Source organism: Centroberyx gerrardi, chromosome 10 (assembly GCF_048128805.1).
Source record: "Centroberyx gerrardi isolate f3 chromosome 10, fCenGer3.hap1.cur.20231027, whole genome shotgun sequence".
Classification (NCBI taxonomy): Eukaryota; Metazoa; Chordata; class Actinopteri; order Beryciformes; family Berycidae; genus Centroberyx; species Centroberyx gerrardi.
In genome coordinates, this window is record NC_136006.1 from 3,631,979 (window position 1) to 3,655,323 (window position 23,345).

The following is a 23,345-nucleotide window of genomic DNA, read 5'->3' on the forward strand; positions in this document are numbered from 1 at the left end:
TTGTATCTATCTATCTATCTATCTCTGTGTGTGTGTGTGTGTGTGTGTGTGTGTGCATGCATGTGTACACGTGTTTCTGTCTTTCTCATGAGATTTTCCTTGTATCCAATCTCTCCCCTACTGTAACACTACTATACTACTACTATATTTTCTGTCTCTACCATTCCAATATTTTTTATTCATGTTTACTTATTTACTGTACGTATATACATCTTTTTCTTTTTCTTTTTTTTTTTACATATTTTCTTTATCCCACCCCTTCTCTTATGTGTGTGTACTCTACCATTGTATATTTTATATCTCTCTATATTTATCAGTAAGTCTAGTCTTATTTATTTATATAGCCATTTATCACAAGCGTGTCTCAAAGGCTTTACATACTATCATATACAGTGCAGTAAATACAATACAGTAAAGTACAGTAAATATGCTTTAGGACTCTTGGGCTGTGGACCTTAAGATATAATTTAATGGTCATTTCAGAGACATTTTTTTTTTATGTTAAACAGATTATTCCTCTATGTGTTTTTATACTAAACTCCATGACCCTCACATGACTCTCCTTCCTACTGCAGTTTAGAGTAGATTTATGCATGCATGTGTGTGTGTGTACCCTCCTTATCTATTTCTTTGTCAACACATACAGCATATACAACACTGTAGAATTTCCCCCTGGATGCGTTTATCCTGCATCTGTCTTGCATTAGCACTGCAAAGGGTAAAACATCTGTGGCATCCTTGCAGCTCCTCCAAGAAGGTGCATGATGGAATGAAAATATTCAGCTACTCACTGAGAACAATTGACAAATCTTATCTCAATGTTAAATTGCCTGAGGTGGCCATTTTGGGTGTCATTAAATATATTTTTTGTTGACTATGCATGCAATCCTGTAACCCGAACGAAGGCTCTTTCAGCCGGCTCTTTCATTCTTTGCATCACTATTGCAGATCATTCTTTCATGAATGTTTTACTGCAGAAACAAAGGAGTATAACACACAACATCTCTCTCTCTCTTTCTCTCTTTCTCTCTCTCTCTCTCAACCGTCCTTGTAAGTTGTAACTAATACAGTAACTGAAAGAGAGCAAAATCAAACAGTTCCTCTTGGGGATGGAGCAAGAGTGCATGTCTTCTCACAACGTCTGCAGTTGCTCTCCCAATGTAGTTAAATCAGATCCTGCGTAATGATAAATTGATAAATATAAGAAATAATGCTAGTGAGTTTGTTAGTCCAATATACCTGACCACAGCTACATGAAAAGTCTGTAAAACCTGCAATGAAATGTAATAATTTAATTGAATTATGCATTTGTAAAAAAACAATGATTAGTCTGAGTTTCAGTGGAGAGTTTTAGTGTCCCATGGTGGTCTGAATGCTGTTTCAGAGGCTTTTCCACCCTGACAATAAAATCGCATGAAAATGGTCAAATATATAGATATTGAATTTTTGTGGAACGTATTGGCTATCATTGACTTAAAGTCCCCATGAAATGAACTCCCATTTATTTTTCTTCCTGGAAAACAGTGGTGATGATCTTTACTGGTGACCTCATGCTGCACCAGGAGGAGAAAATACAAATTCCAACCAATAAAACATCACAGATTTTTGAACAGTCCCGCCCCTCCACCCCTCCCGACAAATCAAACTGCCCTCCTCTCCGTGATTGATCTCCCATTGGTTTAGACTTTTGAATGATCCCTCTCTGCATTATGTCCCGCCCCAACATCCTGTCTCAACAGGAAATACATCAAATCAAGGAAGTAAAGATGCTGTTTCATGGGGACTTTTAAGTTTGAAAATATCAGTGTCAGTATTGGCCTTCAAAATCACATATCAGTCAAAACCCTGGTGTGTTCCTAGTGGTAGAATAAGTGCCACAGCAGCAGTTCAGCAACCCAACAGTAAAAAGTTGGGATTTTTACAGTGGCTGCATTTTTATATTTCTGTTACTGAGTGCCCTGACCGCCTGCTCCCCCTCTGCTCCCCCTCTGCCCCCCCCCCCCCCCCCCCCCCCCTGCAGCGCGGAGCCCCGGCTGCTGTGGGAGCGGGTGGAGAAGCTGGTTCCCAGACCCTCCGGCAGCCACAGCGGCAGCGGAGGCTCCAGCTCCTCCAGCAGCTCCAGCAACTCCAGCTCCCAGCCCGGCTCGCACTGTGGCTCTGGGGAGAGGTTCAGGGCCCGCTGTGAGTCCACACACACACACACACACACACCAGTGAGCCAGTGGATAGACACTGACTCAGATACATATTGGTGCACACATCATATGCTTGCGGGCACACCCAATCACACAAACACACACACACACACACACACTCAAATCAATGTATGGACTTAAATAAACAAGCATGCACACACACATGCACACACACACACACACACAAATGAGCACTCACACACATACATCAGCACAATGTACACACATTTACGCAGGTGGGCACACACACCACCTACACACACACACACACACAAACTGGTCCATGCACCCATATGCATACACACACCTGACAACACACACAATACACAAATACACAGGTAAACACATGCACATATATGGACATAAATGAACAATGTACCACACACTTTAGCACGCATAAAACATACAGACACACACACACACACACACACACACACGTAGAACAAATGTACAGAGAAACACACAAACATAAACATCATATGCACAATTTGATTTTCTGTTTTTCGTAGTATCTTCATTACTCTTTACGATATACTGACCCTCCACCCCGCTGTCCCCCCCCTCCTCCTTCAGCCTCGTCCAAATCTGAGGGCTCGCCCCTCCAACGGCCAGAGAATGCTGGGAAAAAACCCGAGGAGAGGCGGGACTTGGTCAGGCCGAGCAGACCGGCGGTGAGAGCTTGACTCGATGCTGACTAGCTAGTAGCGCGCTAGCTGGGGTAGAGCTAGATCACTGGACTGCTGTGTGTGTGTGTGTGTGTGTGTGTGTGTGTGTGTGTGCTGATGATCACATGGTGTGCTGCTTTTGGGGTTTGTTTGAAAATTGGAACGCTAACTTTTGAGTGCGAGTGATGATTCTTTGGTGAAGATTTTTGGCGTCTTTGTGTTTGTGTGTGAATAATAATAATAATAAACGGGCTCCTTTGGATTGTGTCATGTGACCGACTCGCCGTCCAATAGGGTGAAGCGGTAAGACTCTGGGTTGAGCTCGCTGGCTGAAGGTTTCTGTACTAACGGCTTGCTCTCTCTCCTCTGGTCTCTTGGCCTCGGCGGCCATCTTAACTCATGCCTTCTCTAACCTCAGTAAAGAATTGACCTTTTTCTTCTATATTGTTATAATTTTTCACTCATATTTAGAGCTGCTTTCTCTCCAATGCTCTTGTCATTATTTGAGTTAATCCACTAACCTTTCCTATCTTGAGACTCATTAGCTGTACAGCAGCAGCGGCGTTTTGACTTTCATCTCTTTCCTAACTTCATCTTTTGGCTTTGCTACTCACAGGCTGGCTTCTCATTGGCTGGCGTACCTGTTTGACCTCATTTCCTCTCTAGCGGCTTCCTGTTTCCTGTTTCTCTTCTGCTCTTAAAACAGAGATTAACTGAAAAACATGTGTACACACAATCTAACAGCTCAAAAGGCTCGGTAACAAAATGCCCAGCTGGAAAACGGACAAAACTCAAGTCCCGAGACAAAATGACCTTTGACCCCAGTTTGACCCGTGACCTCCTGACCTGTAGGACCTGACGGCGCTGGCCAAGGAGCTGCGTGCGGTGGAGGACGTCCGCCCGCCCCACAAGGTGACGGACTACTCGTCCTCCAGCGAGGAGTCGGGCACCACCGATGAAGACGACGACGAGGAGGTGGACCAGGAGGGAGGGGAGGAGTCGACCTCCGGCCCCGAGGACTCCAGAGCCGTGTACGTTCACCAGTTTAACCTTTGACCTTATGCTCTCCTGACTCTGCAATATGGACTGCTCAGTGACAAGAGACTGCATGAGGGGGAAAGTAATGAATACAAGAACAAAAAGATTTATTTAAAGCTGCACTAGGTAAGATTTTAATGTAAAAATCCACCAGTTTTATAAGTCTAATTAACGGAGTGGGGCTGCAACAGAGAAACGAGTCCCATTTCTACTCATTTAGATGCCGTAGATTTGCCATATTTGCCCATATTAAATTCTGGTGATGAATCCAAACTTAAGCTCAAAATCCAATCTCCTAAACAGCAGCAGAGGAAGCTGGACTCATCAACGTTAGATCTTCTCCTCTCTCGTCTCTTTGGTTTCTTTGGTATAAAGCATCACAGACCGGCTGCTTGGTAAACATGAGCTGCTGTGTGACGTTCACTGACCTCACTGCAGAGGATTTCTGGGTGTTGAAGTTCAAACTTTTCAGTTACCTCTTGATTTGGAGCCGCCAACACCAAAAGTTGCCTGGAACAGCTTTAATTGAAGCTTAGATAACATGATAAGTTGATGAAGTTCATGAAAAGCTTTGATTTAATGTTGTATAGATTTTGACCTTTACTTACCTTCCATATTTACAAGATTTGTTTCATCTTTTATCACGTTTCTGCTTATAGTGCAATCTTACACCTCGCCGTTGTAGTTGTTCAGATTCAGATTTATTTTCGCCAGGTACATATGCACGTACAAAGGTTTTAGCTTGGCACGTTGGTGCGGTGCAAATAGCAAACGGACAAAAACAAAACAATAAAACAATAACAGTACATTTCTGTAAGTCCCAGATTTCTATAAGTACCATTCTCATTTAGAGCCTCATATTACGGTGCTCAACTTACAATAAAACATTCTCTACTGTTCTTTTATGCCACACTCGAAAACTAGGTAATAACTGTAAGTGAGCAGAAATTAACCCAGTAATGATAAGTAATATTTCTAATTGTTAATGTTTAGTTTCTTGGGGTAATCACTAAACTCATAAGAGTATCTATAATTATGAATATTAATTTCTAGTACAAGTGCAGCGACAAAATAACTTATGCTGTTTGGCGGACACTTAATCCAAAGCGTCTTATTATATTTGAATATGGAATCCTGTTAAACCCTGACAGCGTTCCAGCCGTGCTCTTACCTTTGAGCATTTATTTTTGTATATGTGTATTATTTTGTATATTGCAATGAACTGGATATATTTTTCCTCTCTCCCCTCTCCCCTGCAGCTCTTCCAGGCTGAGTAACGGAGAGACGGAGTCGGTGAAGACCATGATCGTTCACGACGAAGAGAGCGACGCAGGATCCACGCCGTGCAAAGACAGCACGCTGATCGTCAGACAGGTACCGGCTCAGAACCAGCAGTGTGAACCGCGTGTTCACGCACACCGGTCACGTGTCGTCCACTTTTAGTTGTTCTGTTGTGGTGCATTTTGTTCATTCATACCCCGAGTGTTTTTCCACTGTGTTTGCCTGTTGTTTTGATCATGTTCTGTTGTTGTTATGTACTTTCTGTTGCCGGTGGAGATGGGTAGAAGCATATACAGTAGAATACAGATAGAAGATACAGATAGGACATCATATTCACTGATTTTCATTCTATGGGGTGAATGGATGTGCTACTAAACAGGGTCGCACATTAGTGATAAAAAAAAAAAAAAAAGTTGCATTACATAAAAAAATCTGTCAGATTGAATGTAATCTGTCAGATTGAATGTAATGAGTGATTTTGTTTTTCTCTGAGTTGCAACTGGATTTGTAGGCCAGAGATCCAGCACAGCATCAGAATAGCTGCTGTAGGAAACAGTCTGAAACATTTTTCCCCTCTGGGACAAAACAGTGTTGAGGTCAGATTCTTCTTCTTCTGATTCACTGTGCAGGCCCACTGCTGAAAACACACCTTCACTAGATAAGTGTTAGCTTGTTTGGACCTACTGTAGATTATTGACATTACAGATATAGACATCACATAAAGTAACTGTAATAAAGTCAAAATGTAATACAATGTTCCTCTAAAGGGGTTGGAAACGTAAGAAAACCTGTTAATGTAATAAATTCCAGGGTAATGTAGTAAAATCACATTATTTCTTACTTCATAAGGGGTGTAACATATTTTTAGCATAATAATGTAATAATAATGACTGATAATGTAGTAACTAATAAAGATGAGAGAATATGATATTTTGGAGTTATTACATCATTAATGAATATTATTATCACATCATCACCTTATAAAGTGATGATCAGCAGGTAATGTAGTAATGTGTTATTACATTATCCAGCAATTTATAACATGAACAGGTTTTATTACATTTTCAACCCATTCAAAGGGACATTTTATTACATTTTGCCATGTGTCACATTATCTGTTACATTATCAGTTATGACCAGTAAACACAAAGTGTCATTTCTCTGACAGACGGAGCACTAACAGCAGTTTTCTCTCTGCCTGTAGAGTAGTCACTGTAGTTTGCCCTTCGCTCTAGCTAACACCTTCCCCTCCCCCGAGCTGCTGAGGAACTCATCTAGACCCAAAGTCGTCTACCCCTCTTTCTACTTCCAGAGCGCAGGTGACAAAAAGCGTCCCGTCCCCGGCCCCGGCCCGGGACAGGCCCAGAGCCCCGCCCCCCTCGCCGGCTTCGCCCCGAGTCCCGGCTCGGCGGCGGGCCCGGGGCTCGGCCACCTCACCCCCGGCCCCCACCACCACCACCACCACCACCACCCCTCCCCGCAGCACCCGGACAGGAACGGCTTTGCCGGCCGGATCCACCTCCTGCCCGACCTGATCCAGCAGAGCCACCACTCCTCCCCCTCCTCCTCCGCCACCTCCTCCCCCTCCTCCTCCAGCCTGGCCAGCCCCTCCTCCATGTCCCCCCAGAGCCCGCTGGACAAGCTCGCCATGCTCATGGAGGTACGTCCCCCCCCCCCCCCCCCCCCCGGCCCCGCACCGGGACGCCCGCCCAAGGGTGCCCTGTGTTGCCTAATCAGTCCTGGACTAGGAGGGAACAATGAGAGGCTGAAATCATCATGGCCAGCCAGAGTTAGGGGGCGAAAAGAGTCCGCAGCTTGTTACAGATTACAGCAGTAAAACACAGGAATAAAACCAGTGAAATTGTCAGATAAAAACATTAATCAGGCTTTATACAAGTTTCAGTTCAATACAAGTTGATGTCGTCCCGCCCAGCAGTGAAGCCCCACTCACACTGCTGTTCTGTCCACATTTCTGACTGGCCATGATGAAACTGTCCTCTTCTGCGTCTTTATCTTTTCCATCCTGGATTGGTTGGAGCGCCCTCTGCTGGTCTCTACTGGTCTCTACTGGCAGTCTTCTCTGCCCCTACTTGGCTTCCTCACTTTCTTCTTCTCTGTTTCTCTACTGACTAAAGCTTCCTGCAAGGAGATGGTGGTGGTGGAGGGACACTTTTTAGATATTTTGAAACTCCAACTGGAAGATGATGACAATTTTTTTTCCCCGTTTCACACCCTGTTCAGCTTATTCCACATAGGATTTTTTGGAGGAATTTTGAAAACTCAGTCGCTATTAGAAACGGTGTAATGAGGAATTTATGTTTCCACAAACAAATGTATTTCAACAGAAGGGTCAGAGTGGTCAGAGTCACTGAAGCAAAGGAAATTAACTTACAAATAATTAACTTAATGAAAATGAACAAAGTTTCATCAGTGAGGCCCGTTGGCTTCCTGCAGAGATCGAACCTGTGACTTTCTACTTCCAGCGTACCAGTTAAACTCCCAGTTAAATCCATGTAGATCAGTGGCTTCAGGGGAAGGAATTACATCTACAATCCCATCATCCCTCAGTGAGTTTGTCTTCAGGGTCACGACGGGCCTGTTCGGTTTAGGGCTTTTGTTTGCTGAAGTGTCCCGGGAGGTCTGTCGTGGTTCACCAGCGTTCCCCCAGACATCGAAACCTCATTTATTCCTTGATGTTACCGAATTTTCAGCAAATGAGTCGTAGTCTCACAGTCCCCAGACTGTAGTCCACAGTGCAGAGGGCAGTTAGGAGCGGAACGGCAAGTATGTTTCTCATGGAAAGACTTTTTTTTTTTTTTTTTTTTAATACATTTTTGTTCTCCCTTTTGTTCTTTTGTCAAAGCACTCCATTTGTTTTGACCCACCACCATAAGCCCCTTGTTTCTGCCTTTTCCCTCAATATGAATCATTTTACCCGTTGTGTTTGCATGCTGCACATACAGCAGTACCTCAGTTTGTTTGCTTGTTCGACTGCATTTTCATTTATATTACATCTGTGAGCATCACATGTGATCAAATCAGCTAATTGTACATACTGTATGTTTTCAATGTAATCACAAACAAGCCAAGTCATACAGAGCAGTGATATCCTGTCTCCCCTCACTGTCCCTGTGCATCGTGTCCCTGTGCAGAGCCAGTCTAGCAGCAACACCATGCAGAAACACAAGTCCTCTTCCTCCTTCACTCCGTTCATCGACCCGCGCCTCCTCCAAGTCTCTCCATCCACCGGCAGCGCCCTCAACAACGTCGGTAAGTCCCGCCCCCGACCGCGGTGGCTCTTGGGAAATCTTGATGTCAGGAGCTGCAGAACTGCAGAGCAGAAAGAAAATGTCTGTTTTAAGAGTTTCAGGCAGACATACGCACAACATAAGTTTCGTAGGTGCCGACTTTTTGATGGATGTTTCAATGCTGTTGTAAGAATACTGCAAAGTCTTCCCTTCTGATCAGGTTTAGCTCATCATATTGACATATAACTAGTCAAGAGAACACCTGAATCTAGTAGATACCTTGTGTCTGACGAAGACTGTGAGAATAAATACAGGTTTCCCACAGTCCTGAAAATCCTGGAAAAGTTATGGAATTTGAAAATGTATTTTCCAGGACTGGAAATGTTTTGGAATATTGTAAAATATCATTAAGCTTTCAGAGCAATTCGGAAACGTGACGAAAATGAGTCGGTTAAAATGCAGCAAATGTCTGCAAAGCGGCTGCTGTGAGTCTCAAACCAAACAAATTTTAAATGTCATAGCATTTGTAAAGGCTTTACATCACACTGCAGCGGTTCAGTCATGAACATTTCACTTCAATTTCAGTCTTTTTTTTAATGTAAATCAACTCTTAACTGCTGAAGGTTAACAAAAGCATGCCGATCCTCACCGGTCGACCCCTGGCTGTTAAACTGTGCGTCCCGCACCTCTAACCCCGACCCTGCCCTTTGACCTCTTAGGCTACGCCAACGACGCCCGGCTGGCGGAGGCGCTGAGGGCCGACCCGTCCCGGAAAGGCTCGGTGGTCAACGTCAACCCGGTCAACACTCGCCCGCAGAGCGACACGCCGGAGATCCGCAAGTACAAGAAGAGGTTCAACTCTGAGATCCTGTGTGCTGCACTCTGGGGTGAGCGGACAAAACAGCTGAGGACTGTCACACTGCAGCTCAGTTAGACTGACTGTAACATTACATCTGCTCTTCAAACATATTCAATTCACTTCTCAAGGTTTGTTAACTACTGCTGAAGTAATTTAGGATGATATTACTTCACATTATCTTCTCTGTTTATACTGAAGTCCTGTCTTTCACCACCTGGTGGCAACAAACTCCTATAAAACAACCAGACTGGACATCTTACTTCCAGTTATGGTCGTAGTGTAGTTTTCTATGGTTCCCCTGAGTCTTCTGCTGAGTGTGTGTGTGTGTGTGTGTGTGTGTGTGTGTTCTGTGTGAAACCCGTGAGTCTGGATGTGTGACAAGACAGTGGTTAGTCTACAGTAGCTGTGATTGCACGTGTGTTTTTGCATGTGTGGGTGCGTTTGCGTGTGTGTGTGTGTGTGTTGGTATTTTGTGTGTGCATGCTCATGCCTGTGTGGACGTGTGTGTGTGTGTGTGTGAGAGAGAAAGAGAGAGTGACATTGTGTGAGGGTGGTCAGGACAGACGATGGTCAGATGAAGTCTAACTCTTGATTACATCCTGATTTTGTGTGTGTGTGTGTGTGTGTGTGTGTGCGTGTGTGTGTGTGTGTGTGTGTGTGTGTGTGTGTGTGTGTGTGCAGGAGTGAACCTGCTGGTGGGAACAGAGAGCGGTCTGATGCTGCTGGACCGCAGCGGTCAGGGGAAAGTTTACCCTCTGATCAGCCGACGGCGCTTCCAGCAGATGGACGTCCTGGAGGGACTCAACGTCCTGGTCACCATATCAGGTACACACACACACACACACACACACACACACACACACACACACACAGGCACAGGAGCATAACACACCTTTTTAAGATGTTTTTTAACCTTTATTTAAGACAAGTCAGCCCCATTGACATGAAGAATCGATCGATGGGATTAACTAATAGGTTAATCACACAGGGATTACACACACACACACACACACACACACACACACACACACACACACACACACACACTCACAAAGGCACATGAGCACACATACAGACAATCAACACATCTGTACACACACACAATCAACACACACATATCCACACAGACACAGAGGGATAAGCATGCATACACACACCGGAAAACCACACACACTGTAAACACACGCACACACACACAAATACAGTATTTACACACCTACACAAGCACCAGAGTGCACACACACACACACACACACACACATTAACAATCAATAAGCATATCCGCACAGAGAAATGAAGCATGTACACACACACACACACACACACACAGACAATTAGAATGCACACACACACACACATTAACAATCAATACGCATATCCGCACAGAGAAATGAAGCATGTACACACACACACACACACACACACACACACACACACACAGACAATTAGAATGCACACACACACACACACACTCAGACAAATCTGAATAATAATATAGTTCCGCTTCACATTTAAACACTCTGGTTTCACTTCTGTTTATCCTCCTGACTGCTGTGTCAACTCACACTTCATACCATGAGAGTGTGTGTGTGTGTGTGTGTGTGTATTCTCAGATTGAAAGTGTGTGAATGTTGTTTTCTAACTGGTAGTAGGTGTATGCCCTTTCTTCTTCTTTGTCAGTTATGCACGCTCTCTCACACACACACACACAGACACACACACACACAGTAGAGTCCCACATATTCTCAAACTGAGAGTACATGCACATGTTCTTACTTCTCCTCTTTCTCAATTTTACAGACACACACGTACACACACACACACACACACGCACACACGCACACACACACTCACTCCTAAGTGTCCCAACAGGCCTCTGGGTCTGAGCGGATGTTGAGTAAACCTCTTCGGAACGGAGCCACGTCATGTGTGTGTACAATATGTAGCGCCGCCGCACTCGAGCTTTCCATGACGGGAGGAAGCGGCTGCGTGATTCAGCCGCACGGCGACACGCGTCGGCTTCCTCCTCCGAACATCGCCGTGCGGTATCAAAACATAAAATGCGCGTCATGGAAAATTGCATCAGCGGTCGCGCAAGAAGCCGAACCGTGATGGAAAGGAAAGAGTTAGCAGTCAGTGCAGGAGGGTCGTCACGCAGCGTGTCGTCACGCAGCGTGTTGTCCTGCACCGGCCTGCTGCTCCGGCCTGCTGCACCGGCCTCCTGCACCGGCCTCCTGCACCGGCCTGCTGCACCGGCCTCCTGCACCACCGGCCTGCTGCACCGGCCTCCTGCACCACCGGCCTGCTGCACCGGCCTCCTGCACCGGCCCGCTGCACCGGCCTCCTGCACCGGCCCGCTGCACCGGCCCGCTGCACCGGCCTCCTGCACCGGCCCGCTGCACCGGCCTCCTGCACCGGCCCGCTGCACCGGCCTCCTGCACCACCGGCCTGCTGCACCGGCCCGCTGCACCGGCCTGCTGCACCGGCCCGCTGCTCCGGCCTGCTGCACCGGCCTCCTGCACCGGCCTCCTGCACCGGCCTGCTGCACTGGCCCGCTGCACCGGCCTCCTGCACCGGCCTCCTGCACCGGCCTCCTGCACCGGCCTCCTGCACCGGCCTGCTGCACCGGCCTCCTGCACCACCGGCCTGCTGCTCCGGCCCGCTGCACCGGCCTCCTGCACCGGCCTCCTGCACCGGCCTGCTGCACCGGCCTGCTGCACCGGCCTCCTGCACCGGCCCGCTGCACCGGCCTCCTGCACCGGCCTCCTGCACCGGCCCGCTGCGCCGGCCTCCTGCACCGGCCTCCTGCACCGGCCTCCTGCACCGGCCTCCTGCGCCGGCCTCCTGCACCGGCCTGCTGCACCGGCCTCCTGCGCCGGCCTCCTGCACCGGCCCGCTGCACCGGCCTCCTGCGCCGGCCTCCTGCACCGGCCCGCTGCACCGGCCTCCTGCGCCGGCCTCCTGCACCGGCCCGCTGCACCGGCCTGCTGCACCTGCTGCACCGGCCGCCTGCAGAGCTGCAGACACTGACAGGGGGACAGATCCTCCTGCATTAGGGATGTTAACAGCACAGTCGGGTCATGGTCCGGTTCCATATGCAACACTGGGTTCATGGTTCGATATTATCACGATATTTTGAGCAAAATCTGAATGATTATGACTGAAAAAATCCCTTTTTATGTCCTTTTTCCAAAATCTCTTTATTGAATTTTCTGCAGACATGACAAAATCAGTTTAGTAATTATAGGACATGGCAAGGTGTCTGTAATAGAGGGACCAAAAACCCCATATACCCTCCCATCACCCCACCCCATCCCCCCATATTGGTCCCCTTTTATTTCTGAGGGAAAATAAAAACAAAAGTGCAAACCATAACCAGGGTGACTACAGGTTTCTGAGTAAAATTTGAAACTTTTGAAGACCTTAAGCTTTAAAAACAAAAACAGTAAATTAGTCTATTGTAAATCAAAACTACTCACCAGACCATTCTTGTTTTTTCCCAAACCCTTCCTCTTGGTTCAGTAGTTCAGCAAGCATGCAGCAACAAGTGGGACTTCTATAATGAATATATCTGAATTCAACATTGGCCATTTGCTATTGTTCCTACTTCTGTCTTTTTGGATGTATGTGCATGTGACCGTTCCTTTGCACGTTGTTCTTTTTCTCTCAGCTTGACCCACATTCAGGATCACTAACTTCCCAAAGTGTTGCAAAACGCTGCAGACAGACAGGAGAGAGATCCTGTCTCTGGGTCTTTTAAGACAAGATGAACTCTATTGATCTGGTCAAAATAGATCACTGCAGCTGCAAAGCACAGGATGTACTCAAAAATACAATAAACAGAAAAAGATTAAAGATTAAAAACAGATCTTAATGATGCCAATCCAGAGTTTCTACTGGCTAGAAAGAATTATGGCTATGTTGGCTATTGATAGATCTACTGTAAAAATTATAAATAGTCTCTAAGTAATGATAGATGAACTCACAAACCAAACACAGGCATGTATAAAGGGGAAACTGATCTGCTTTTCAGCCTGCTTTGAATTGTCAGACTGCATCTTCTTTACACGTGCATACACAAAAATATACACATTCGTCTGGGGGGATTTGACGCTGTTGACGAAGTTGGCATGCAATGTTCATGACAGTAAATGCAGGATTCAGGGGAGGATTTGAGAGGAAACATGGGGCGATGGCATCTAATTCATGGAAAAAATGAAAAAAAAAATAAAGCCCCAGTGTTGAGGTGATTTGAAGGAAAGAAAAGCATCATCTCCCTGTCAGGCTCATCAGCTGAATCTTCAAATCAGCTGCCTCAAACACAGGCAAGAAACACAGGAAATTGATTATCTGTGTCTTAAAACTTAGATTTCACCAAGGAAAAATTGAGTGAAGAATGAGCGCTGACGGGTGACTGCTTTCCTACTTTCTCTCCCCATTTATTACTATCCCTCCCTCTCTCTCTCTCTCTCTCTCTCTCTCTCTCTCCATGACAGGTAAGAAGAACAAGCTGCGTGTCTACTACCTGTCCTGGCTGAGGAACAAGATCCTTCACAACGACCCGGAGGTGGAGAAGAAGCAGGGATGGACCACTGTAGGAGACCTGGAGGGCTGCGTCCACTACAAAGTCGGTATGTAACAGTCCTACACTTCTCAGTACATTATTGTCAGAGGAATAGAGGGCTTTCAGGTGATGTAGCACACACTCTGGCGGCCATATTGGAGGTCCTCAGCTCCCGGGAAACAACAGCTGATTGCATTTATAAATGTCCGTCTCAACAGAATTGAACAGACGGTTAATTTCTGTGCTGTTTCTGACTGAACTGATCATTTCATCACTGATCCATCTGATTGATTAGCAGCTAGCGTTAGCATGTTCACATTAACATCAGTGTGTTTGCCGGCTAGTTAGCTAGCTAACAGTTTGTTCAGGTTAACTGAGCTGACTCTTCTCAAGCTACAACTCAGAGTGTTTTGGAGTAGAGACTAGGGCTAAAGACAAGACAGTTTACTGTGTCACAGTAACCAAATCCACCTTATCACACTATTCACTTTTACTGAGAACGTTACTGAATGGATCTACAGACACACCACAACAAGCTGCTCTGTTTCTAGCCTGTTTTTTTATATGTTTAGCTGTTATTTGTGCACAGCCAATTCTCCAGTGAACCTCCATGATGGAGCCAGATGTCACTGGGAGATTTGTGACATAACAGCAAAGCCATTGCTAGCTGTGTTGGTTTCTAGTATTGTTAGAAGATGGAGGGCTGTGTCCACTACAAAGTTCATAGGTAACACACAAGAAGCAGGTTTGAATTCCAAAGATTTGTTTGGAGAAACTCCCTCAGCTTCCACAACATCTTGAGCAAAGCACTGAAGATGCTCACGGTTCAATAGAAGACTGCGGTTGGTTGTGCAAGTCTGCGGTTAGCCTGCTGTATGAATGTGAGCAATGGTGTTGCTGAATGGAGTATGAGTGGAAAAATCAAGGTAAAGAAACAAGATTTCTTGTGTCAATTTAAAAAAAACCTGCTGTCAGACTCCAGTCTACCAGCCAAGTAACTGTTTAAAATGTAAATTTGAACATGAATGCCTGTTGTCTGTATGTATGAAATAGGTATATAGTTGTGTTTTATGGATGGGCAAGTGCAATGTGGAAGATGATGTGTATTTAAGTGTATTTTATGTGTATTTTATCCAGCAGGCACTGTTGTGTCCAAGACTAATTTCCTTTGGTACAATAAAGTTGATCTAATCTAATCTAATCTAATTCTATCCATTGAAGCTCAGTGGTTTGCTCTATACAGTCAACCCCCTGATTTATCCACCATCATTTATAAGGTTCAGTGTTTACAAAGTTATCTGAATATAGCTCTGTTTATAATAGTTGTGTTTTTGTTTTGGACCTGGTTAGGGAAGGTTTTTAGGAATTTAAGGAATTTAATGTTTTATTTTTCCAGGTAAGTTGGACTGAACATGTCTGCTCTTTATCAGCAACAACCTGCGTCACATTCATACTTTTAGACATTGGCACTGGGAGCTGCCCAGTATAACCACAGTCCGTCTTGTACTGGTCGCTCTGGACGTCACAGGCTCAGCTCAGGATGCGTACGTGAGCGAGCGCACGTGCGTGGCGCCGACATGTCACTGATAGAAAGAAAAAAACGGGGATGGAAAGCCCCGGGTTAAGAAACAATGCGGTAGCGACATCCTAGACGACATGAAGCTACAGTGCCATGTCTATAATTCAAAATGTCCCAGGTGATGGTCGTGCCACTGAGCACAGACCTGCACTTCCTGTTGGAATCCCCGTCCGCTGGTCAGAGCTGTCGGTCATGAAGTCTACTTCCTGTCGGGGGGGTTTGATCCAATCTCATGAGATTTGGTTTTTGGAGTGGCAGATGGCACACGCTGTATCAGCACTTCTGGAAAGTACAGGGCTGTTGAGATAAAGTCAATATTTCTGAAAAACCCTCAGTGTCCCAATTCTGCATTTCTGTGACGGAGACCTGCTGACGCATCTGGCTGAATTTTACTCTGCATCAGAAATAACAGCTGGTGGATATCAGTAGAAACTATGTGGATAATACCAATTAATCACCGTTATAACCTTCCAATGACAGTTTACATTGATCATACAAGTGGATGCTTCAGATTAATCGCCAGGACACTAATGATTTATCAGGACAATTGGCATCAATCAGGCATTAACAGTAGAAAAGCAAGGAGGTTTTTTTGGGGTCTGAGAGAAACCCAACAAGCTGCCAATCGACATCGTGATAAATTTAATTATAACTTCTATTTCCTTGTATGATTTTGAAAATATTACAACATTGGTTTGTCCGGAAATTGGGTCAAGGAAAAGCCATGGAAGGACATTTTGAAAGCTGAGATGTTTCATTTCTGAACTATTGAAAAAGCTGTCAGTTGACTATATATATCTCATATTCTCAGTCCCATATTCATACAGTAAATTTTGCGTTCATTATCACTAATCCAGAACAATCCCACATCAGCCAACACTGACACCTTTTGAGAAGATTATGAAAAGATATTACTGGGAATCATAAATGTTTGTAATGCTTTAGCTTGTCGTTTTTTTCCTCATTTATATCATTTTATATTGCGTCTTGTTTCATTTTATTTACCTCTTAACTGTTCTGTGTATCGGTCTCTGTTGCTGTTCGGTTCCCTGTCTGATCTGCTGCACTGAAAAAAAAAAAGTTGTTATTTTGATTTCAATGATTATCAAGAAACGTTTTGTCCACTGGCCACAGAAGCTGATAAATCCCGAAATTCACCTGCTTGTTTCACCATTTTCCAACCAAGTGGATTTTTCAAAGATAATAAAAGTTACTAACGGTGGCTGATTTTCTGCCAAAGCTGCCGGTGGAGTCGACAAACTGCAACCTGCAACGGCAAAAAAATTCACCAACATTTAGTCTTTGCCACTTTCCCCACCCTGATGCTAAACCTGTCACTCTTCTGTTCTCATGTTTCCCCGTTGCTTTTTTCCCCCAGTGAAATACGAGAGGATCAAATTCTTGGTTCTGGCTCTGAAGAACTCGGTGGAGGTTTACGCCTGGGCGCCGAAGCCCTACCACAAGTTCATGGCCTTCAAGGTGAGTGAAAACAAAACTATCTGTCAGACGTTAACCTGCGTCTGGTGTCCAGGATGTCTAGATGTAGCCGGATTACATTTACACCTGGCATTACAATGCGTCTCCTGAAATCTGATCTTTCTTTCTCTCTGTCTCATAATATTGACACTAAACTCCTCACCTGGCTTGTTCCCCCATAACGAGTTTCCTGTTAATCCATTTTGACAGTTGCGTTGCTATCCGAGACGCCTGTTTTGATTTTGCGTTTGCTTCCTGGTTGAATCTGCAAATGTTTATTTCCATTTACTGCTGATGGGACAGTGTGTTTATCTCCTGATACGATTCGATACGTGATCTGGGCTTCAGGATTCAATACAGCCACGATACGATGTGATCAATAAAAGTTCAATGACAACAAAGTCTGACTGAGCAGAATTCTGTTTATCTCTGAGACCGTAAACAACAATTTAAAAATGTCATTACAAAGTGACAATAATATAATTTGGATGGAGAGCTTGTGAAACTGTGATGGTCAAGAGTCTCATTAGTGATTACTACAGCAGAATAACATGGAGCTGATATCACCATTCATGTTCCTGACAGCAGAATAACATGGAGCTGATATCACCATTCATGTTCCTGACAGCAGAATAACATGGAGCTGATATCACCATTCATGTTCCTGACAGCAGAATAACATGGAGCTGATATCACCATTCATGTTCCTGACAGCAGAATAACATGGAGCTGATATCACCATTCATGTTCCTGACAGCAGAATAACATGGAGCTGATATCACCATTCATGTTCCTGACTCACCATACGGATTGTCCCATTTCTGAATTGCGATATATTGAATTTTCGATATATCGTCCCATCGCTACTGTTTACGTAGCTTCTGTATCTGAACTGGAGATGCACATACTAACACTTTGTTGTTAATGTGGACAAATGCGTCTCTGAACACTCTTCAGTGCGTCCCGGGTGCATTTACATTCACAGCTGGATTTTATGCATTTTTGCTCTATCCGATTACAATCCCATCACCAAGGATGTATGTTGATGCCAGGTGTAAAGGGGGTGGAAAAATTCAAATTCAATTGTTTGAATTTTCAGAAAGTAGCGTGAGGTTTTGTACTTCAAATCCATTTTAAAGAGGAAGTATCTTTTTGAAGCTTGATCTGAACATTTACTGATCTGATGCAGAAGCTGCTGCTGGCTGATTAAACAGGAAAAAGACAAATGTTTTACTGACTGATTCATTATTAATTCACTCTAGAGAAACGCATGAGGCTCTTTTGGTTCATTTGGCCGTTAATACATTACATTAATTTAAAATGAGTCATTTGGAAACCTCAGAAAATCATGTGACTCTTTGTTCTGTTGGTCTTCCTCCCTGTCTCTTCCTCTCTTCCTCTCTTCCTCTCTCTCTCTCCATCTCTGTCGTTCCGTGTGTGTTCAGTCGTTCGGCGACCTGGTGCACAAGCCGCTGCTGGTCGACCTGACCGTGGAGGAGGGTCAGAGGTTAAAGGTCATCTACGGCTCCTGCTCAGGCTTCCACGCCGTGGACGTCGACTCCGGGGCCGTCTACGACATCTACCTGCCTACACACGTAAGAACACACACACACACACACACACACACACACACTTTTCACTCTGTCTTACTAGCCTGACCCTGTATTTTTAAACTGTGGTTTGAGTTTTCACAGTTATTCATCATTGAATATGGAAAGATTTGCTTTTCAGTTAATTTCCCTCGCCTGCTGTAGCTGAAGAGAGGCAAGATGTTGGTGTAAGATGCCAAAAGTGCATCTCTAACTTTGTTCCCCAGATTATTAAGACTAATGATCATTACATAAATATGTGTGATCACAGGAGAGAAATCAGACTCCAACAGGAACAGAGGTGCCAAACAATGTAGAAGCATAAAATGGATGGGAGCCATACACATTAAAAGTAAAGTTTATTTAATTAGAGAATATTAAAACCGTGAAGTTTTGTCTCTCATCAGACACCAGTAAACAAGAAACTGCAGCAGTATACACTGTAAACACCGAATAATATATATATATATATATATATATATATATATATATATATATATATATATATATATATATATTTGTGATCACAACCCCTCTGATTTATCATGTTAGTCATCATTGTGCAGTCCTAATGGATACGTAACATTTTGGCGCTGTAGTCACTCTGACTCTGTCCTGTCCTCTGTCCTGTCCTCTGTCCTGTCCCCTGTCCTCTGTCCTGTCCCCTGTCCTCTGTCCTGTCCCCTGTCCTCTGTCCTGTCCCCTGTCCTGTCCCCTGTCCTCTGTCCTGTCCTCTGTCCTGTCCTCTGTCCTGTCCCCTGTCCTCTGTCCTGTCCCCTGTCCTCTATCCTGTCCTCTGTCCTCTGTCCTGTCCCCTGTCCTCTGTCCTGTCCTCTGTCCTGTCCTCTGTCCTGTCCCCTGTCCTCTGTCCTCTGTCCTCTGTCCTATCCTCTGTCCCCTGTCCTGTCCCCTGTCCTGTCCTCTGTCCTGTCCTCTGTCCTCTGTCCTGTCCTCTGTCCTCTGTCCTCTGTCCTGTCCTCTGTCCTCTGTCCTGTCCTCTGTCCTGTCCTCTGTCCTCTGTCCTGTCCTCTGTCCTGTCCCCTGTCCTGTCCTCTGTCCTGTCCTCTGTCCTCTGTCCTGTCCCCTGTCCTGTCCTCTGTCCTCTGTCCTCTGTCCTGTCCTCTGTCCTCTGTCCTCTGTCCTGTCCTCTGCCCTCTCCTCTGTCCTGTCCTGTCCCCTGTCCCCTGTCCTCTGTCCTGTCCTCTGTCCTGTCCTCTGTCCTCTGTCCTGTCCTCTGTCCTGTCGGTCCCTCCAGATCCAGACCAGCATCCAGTCCCACGCCATCATCATCCTGCCCAACACCGACGGCATCGAGCTGCTGGTGTGCTACGAGGACGAGGGCGTCTACGTCAACACATACGGCCGCATCACCAAGGACGTGGTGCTGCAGTGGGGAGAGATGCCCACCTCAGTGGGTGAGTGAGTGTGTGTGTGTGTGTGTGTGTGTGTGTGTGTGTGTGTGTGTGTGTGAGACGGGAAGTATGGCACGCACAAGAGGCAGTAGACACACACACAGGCCTGAGCATGTAAACACATGCAACATGCATGTACACACAAACACACACATCTTTCTTCATGCATTTATCCTGCATCTTTCCTGCATTCATACTGCAGACAGTATATATAGTAAATTATTATATTGTAACACAAAACTCTGATTTCTGTCAGCCAACTAATGAGCTTCCAGGCTGTCTGTTGTTGTGACTGTGAGGGGAAGAGGTAACTAAAATGAAATGATAAAAACAGATGTGATGAAAATGCTCAGAGATTTAAAAACTGAATGAGAAAACTGAGTGTCAAGTGACTTGAGAAATCCAACAAATCTAACTAGACAATTTGATTAAAAATAGAGGTGGTTTGATAGAACCAGAGCCATTTTCACAATTTCTCCCTGCTTTCTGTGATTCATCATTTATCATTTAAACAACGTAACTGCCATTTATCGTTTAAGGCTCTGGAAGGGTGGAAGTAGCAAATTAACTGATAAATCTAGAGGTGATGACAGGGAATTGAAAAATGGTGTAATCATTCGACAATTTATCACTCAATTTTTCAGTTGACATGCATTTTCATCACATCTATTTTTATTATCATTTAAGTTTTGTCACTTCCACCCCTCATATGTAACGTCCAACGCCTGAAAAAAGAATAAAACTTGATTTTTTCTGCATATTTCTTCTTGCGTATGGAGCCAAGCTGCAGCAAGCCTGCAGTTAAAAGTGGTGCTTCAACAGTTCAACATCCATGTTAACACACATGCTCACACACACACACACACACACCCCTATTGTATTTCTACTACATAAGGCCCTTGCATTGATTATTTGTCTTACAGCAGCAGAGCAAAAACACACACACACACACACACACACACACACACACACTTGAGAGGCTTTGGAACGACCTACCTGAGTTCTCATCTTTTTATCTGGTGGTTTCTTGTTTTAATTTCATTGTATTGATTGTTGAAGCACTTTGTGAACTGTTTTAAAGGTGTAGCGTTATCATTTTTAACCCCCCCCCCACCCCACCCCCTCTGTGTGCAGCCTACATCCGCTCCAACCAGATCATGGGCTGGGGGGAGAAGGCCATCGAGATCCGCTCGGTGGAGACCGGCCACCTGGACGGGGTCTTCATGCACAAGAGAGCCCAGAGACTCAAGTTCCTCTGTGAAAGAAACGACAAGGTGAGGCGTCCACGGAGACACATGACGTATATACACCCAACCCCCCCCCCCTCCCCCATCACCCCACCCTGCACCCTCACCAGGATCCCGCTCTAAACTCGCATAGCCACACCTTCGTCTCTGAAGCGGCACAGTCGGTTAGATATTTTTACATATTATTACATATTTCTATCGTTAGCGTAGCTACACAAGCTAAGTAAGTAAGTAAATAAATCTTTATTTATATAGCACCTTTCAAAACCGTAGTTACAAAGTGCTGTACAAGAGAGAAAGCATAGAATAAAAGTTAAATAAAAGAGTAAAATATACACAAGTAACTATAAGTATACATGCACATTTACAAAAGTATATACATATATATACACATACATCCTACATACATGCTCACAGATATACATACATACATGCATATAAACATATACATGCATACATACCCATACACATACATACACATACTGTACACACCCATATATACACACACATAAACTGCATATATGCACAAAGGAAACTTGTTTCTACTCGGATAGAAAAACAAACCAGAGCTGCCGTTTCCGGGGCGCGGCGTGTTTTAAAACTCGGAGCGAATCGAATGACAAGATCGGATCTCGTTATCCAACATTTTCTGACGAGAAGTTCTACAAACCTCCGTTAGTTTAAGTGAAACGAACCCTCTCTGTCACCCAGGGCTGCACGCTCAGTCACAGCTCGTCGGATATCACCGTTTTATGTTTCCACGATTAATAATCATGTAATTCACCGATTTTTTAAGTGTTTCTTATATTGTCGGTGTCTGTGAACGTTCTGGTGTGGTTTATCAAGCAAAGACAAATAATCGGGATTAATAATTGTGATCACAATATTTTGAAAAATAATGGGGATTATCATATTTGCCGTAATCATGCAGCGCTGCTATCACTCTTCTCCTGAACCAGGCTCCCTATGTGGTTTCCTTCATCTAGTGTTAGGCTGGTTAACCATCTGGAAACAGGACACACACACACACACACACATATTTCAGCACATATATATGCGGCCCTTGTCACAGCTGGTAAACACACTCCCTGCCAGTTTCTCAGAAGTGTGAAGCTGCTGCAGTTTCTCCATCTTAACACCGCGGGCCAGTTTGTACGAGAGAAGCAGAAGTGGAGAGTTATTGGTGGTTGTCCTTCAGCTGCAGTTTTGGGAAGTGACGGGCGGCACACGGGCAGGACCGTCAGATCTGGGATGTGAACAGACTTCCTGCTACAGCAGCTCGTGCTGCTCTCGACATCATGTTCTGCTTTAACCAAGAAATTTCCAAAAACATTACTTTTCTTTACTGACTTACAGGGATGGGACGATACATCGAAATTCAGTATATCGCAATAAAAATGTGACAATCCGTATGGTGTTTTCCATGTTATTCTGCTGTAGGAATCACTAATGAGACGCTTGATCATCACAGTTTCACAAGCTCTCCATCCAAATTATATTATTGTCACTTTGTAATGACATTTCTAAATTGTTGTTTACATTCTAGCAGCCAATGGCATCGCTAGAAAGATTTGTGTCATTGAATTTTTATTTATCACATGGTATCCTGGTTGTATTGAATCGTGACTGTCCCATCCCCACTTATATTACTTTTTTTGCAAACGTATCCTATACATACCTCTGTCTGTGTGTGTGTGTGTGTGTGTGTGTGTGTGTGCGCGTCCCTCCGCAGGTCTTCTTCGCCTCGGTCCGGTCCGGAGGCTCCAGCCAGGTCTACTTCATGACTCTGGGCCGAACCAACCTGCTCAGCTGGTAGAGCTCCACCCCCCCCCCCACCCCCACCTCCTCTTCCTCCTCCTCCTCCTCCTCCTCCTCCTCGCTAACACTGGATCCCAGAACCCACCGTCGACGTCGGAAAAAAAACAAACCCCAACCACCCCCTCCGAACAGACGACGACAACAACAACAACAACAACAACAACGACAACGACAAATTCCCCTTGCCGCCTGCAACACAACGAGTCACGTAGTAGTCGCCCCCCCCCCCCTTTTTTTGGCCGCCAAATACCAGACGCGACAACTTGTATAACGAAATTCAAGATTAATCGGCGATGAGAAGAAGTAGGGATAAATCGAGCGAGGGGGGGAAAAATAAAAAAGTAAATGTGAATTGAAGAAAAAGGGGGAAAGCG

The 23,345-nt window shown here is 45.0% G+C and overlaps 1 protein-coding gene across 1 annotated transcript in view; it reads left to right on the forward strand.

Moving 5' to 3' along the window:
• LOC139915070 (mitogen-activated protein kinase kinase kinase kinase 4) overlaps nt 1–22,981 on the forward strand; it is a 124,878-nt gene extending 101,897 nt beyond the window's left edge. Inside the window, exons 20-33 of the mRNA XM_071903561.2 lie at nt 2,021–2,181; nt 2,769–2,866; nt 3,713–3,891; nt 5,158–5,272; nt 6,492–6,839; nt 8,332–8,449; nt 9,147–9,314; nt 9,968–10,111; nt 13,783–13,917; nt 16,808–16,908; nt 18,351–18,500; nt 19,750–19,909; nt 21,041–21,180; nt 22,886–22,981. Of these exons, the coding sequence (XP_071759662.2) occupies nt 2,021–2,181; nt 2,769–2,866; nt 3,713–3,891; nt 5,158–5,272; nt 6,492–6,839; nt 8,332–8,449; nt 9,147–9,314; nt 9,968–10,111; nt 13,783–13,917; nt 16,808–16,908; nt 18,351–18,500; nt 19,750–19,909; nt 21,041–21,180; nt 22,886–22,969 (2,101 nt within the window). The 3' untranslated portion in view covers nt 22,970–22,981. The remainder of the gene's footprint in view (nt 1–2,020; nt 2,182–2,768; nt 2,867–3,712; nt 3,892–5,157; nt 5,273–6,491; nt 6,840–8,331; nt 8,450–9,146; nt 9,315–9,967; nt 10,112–13,782; nt 13,918–16,807; nt 16,909–18,350; nt 18,501–19,749; nt 19,910–21,040; nt 21,181–22,885) is intronic.
• The last annotated feature ends 364 nt before the right edge of the window (nt 22,982–23,345 follow it).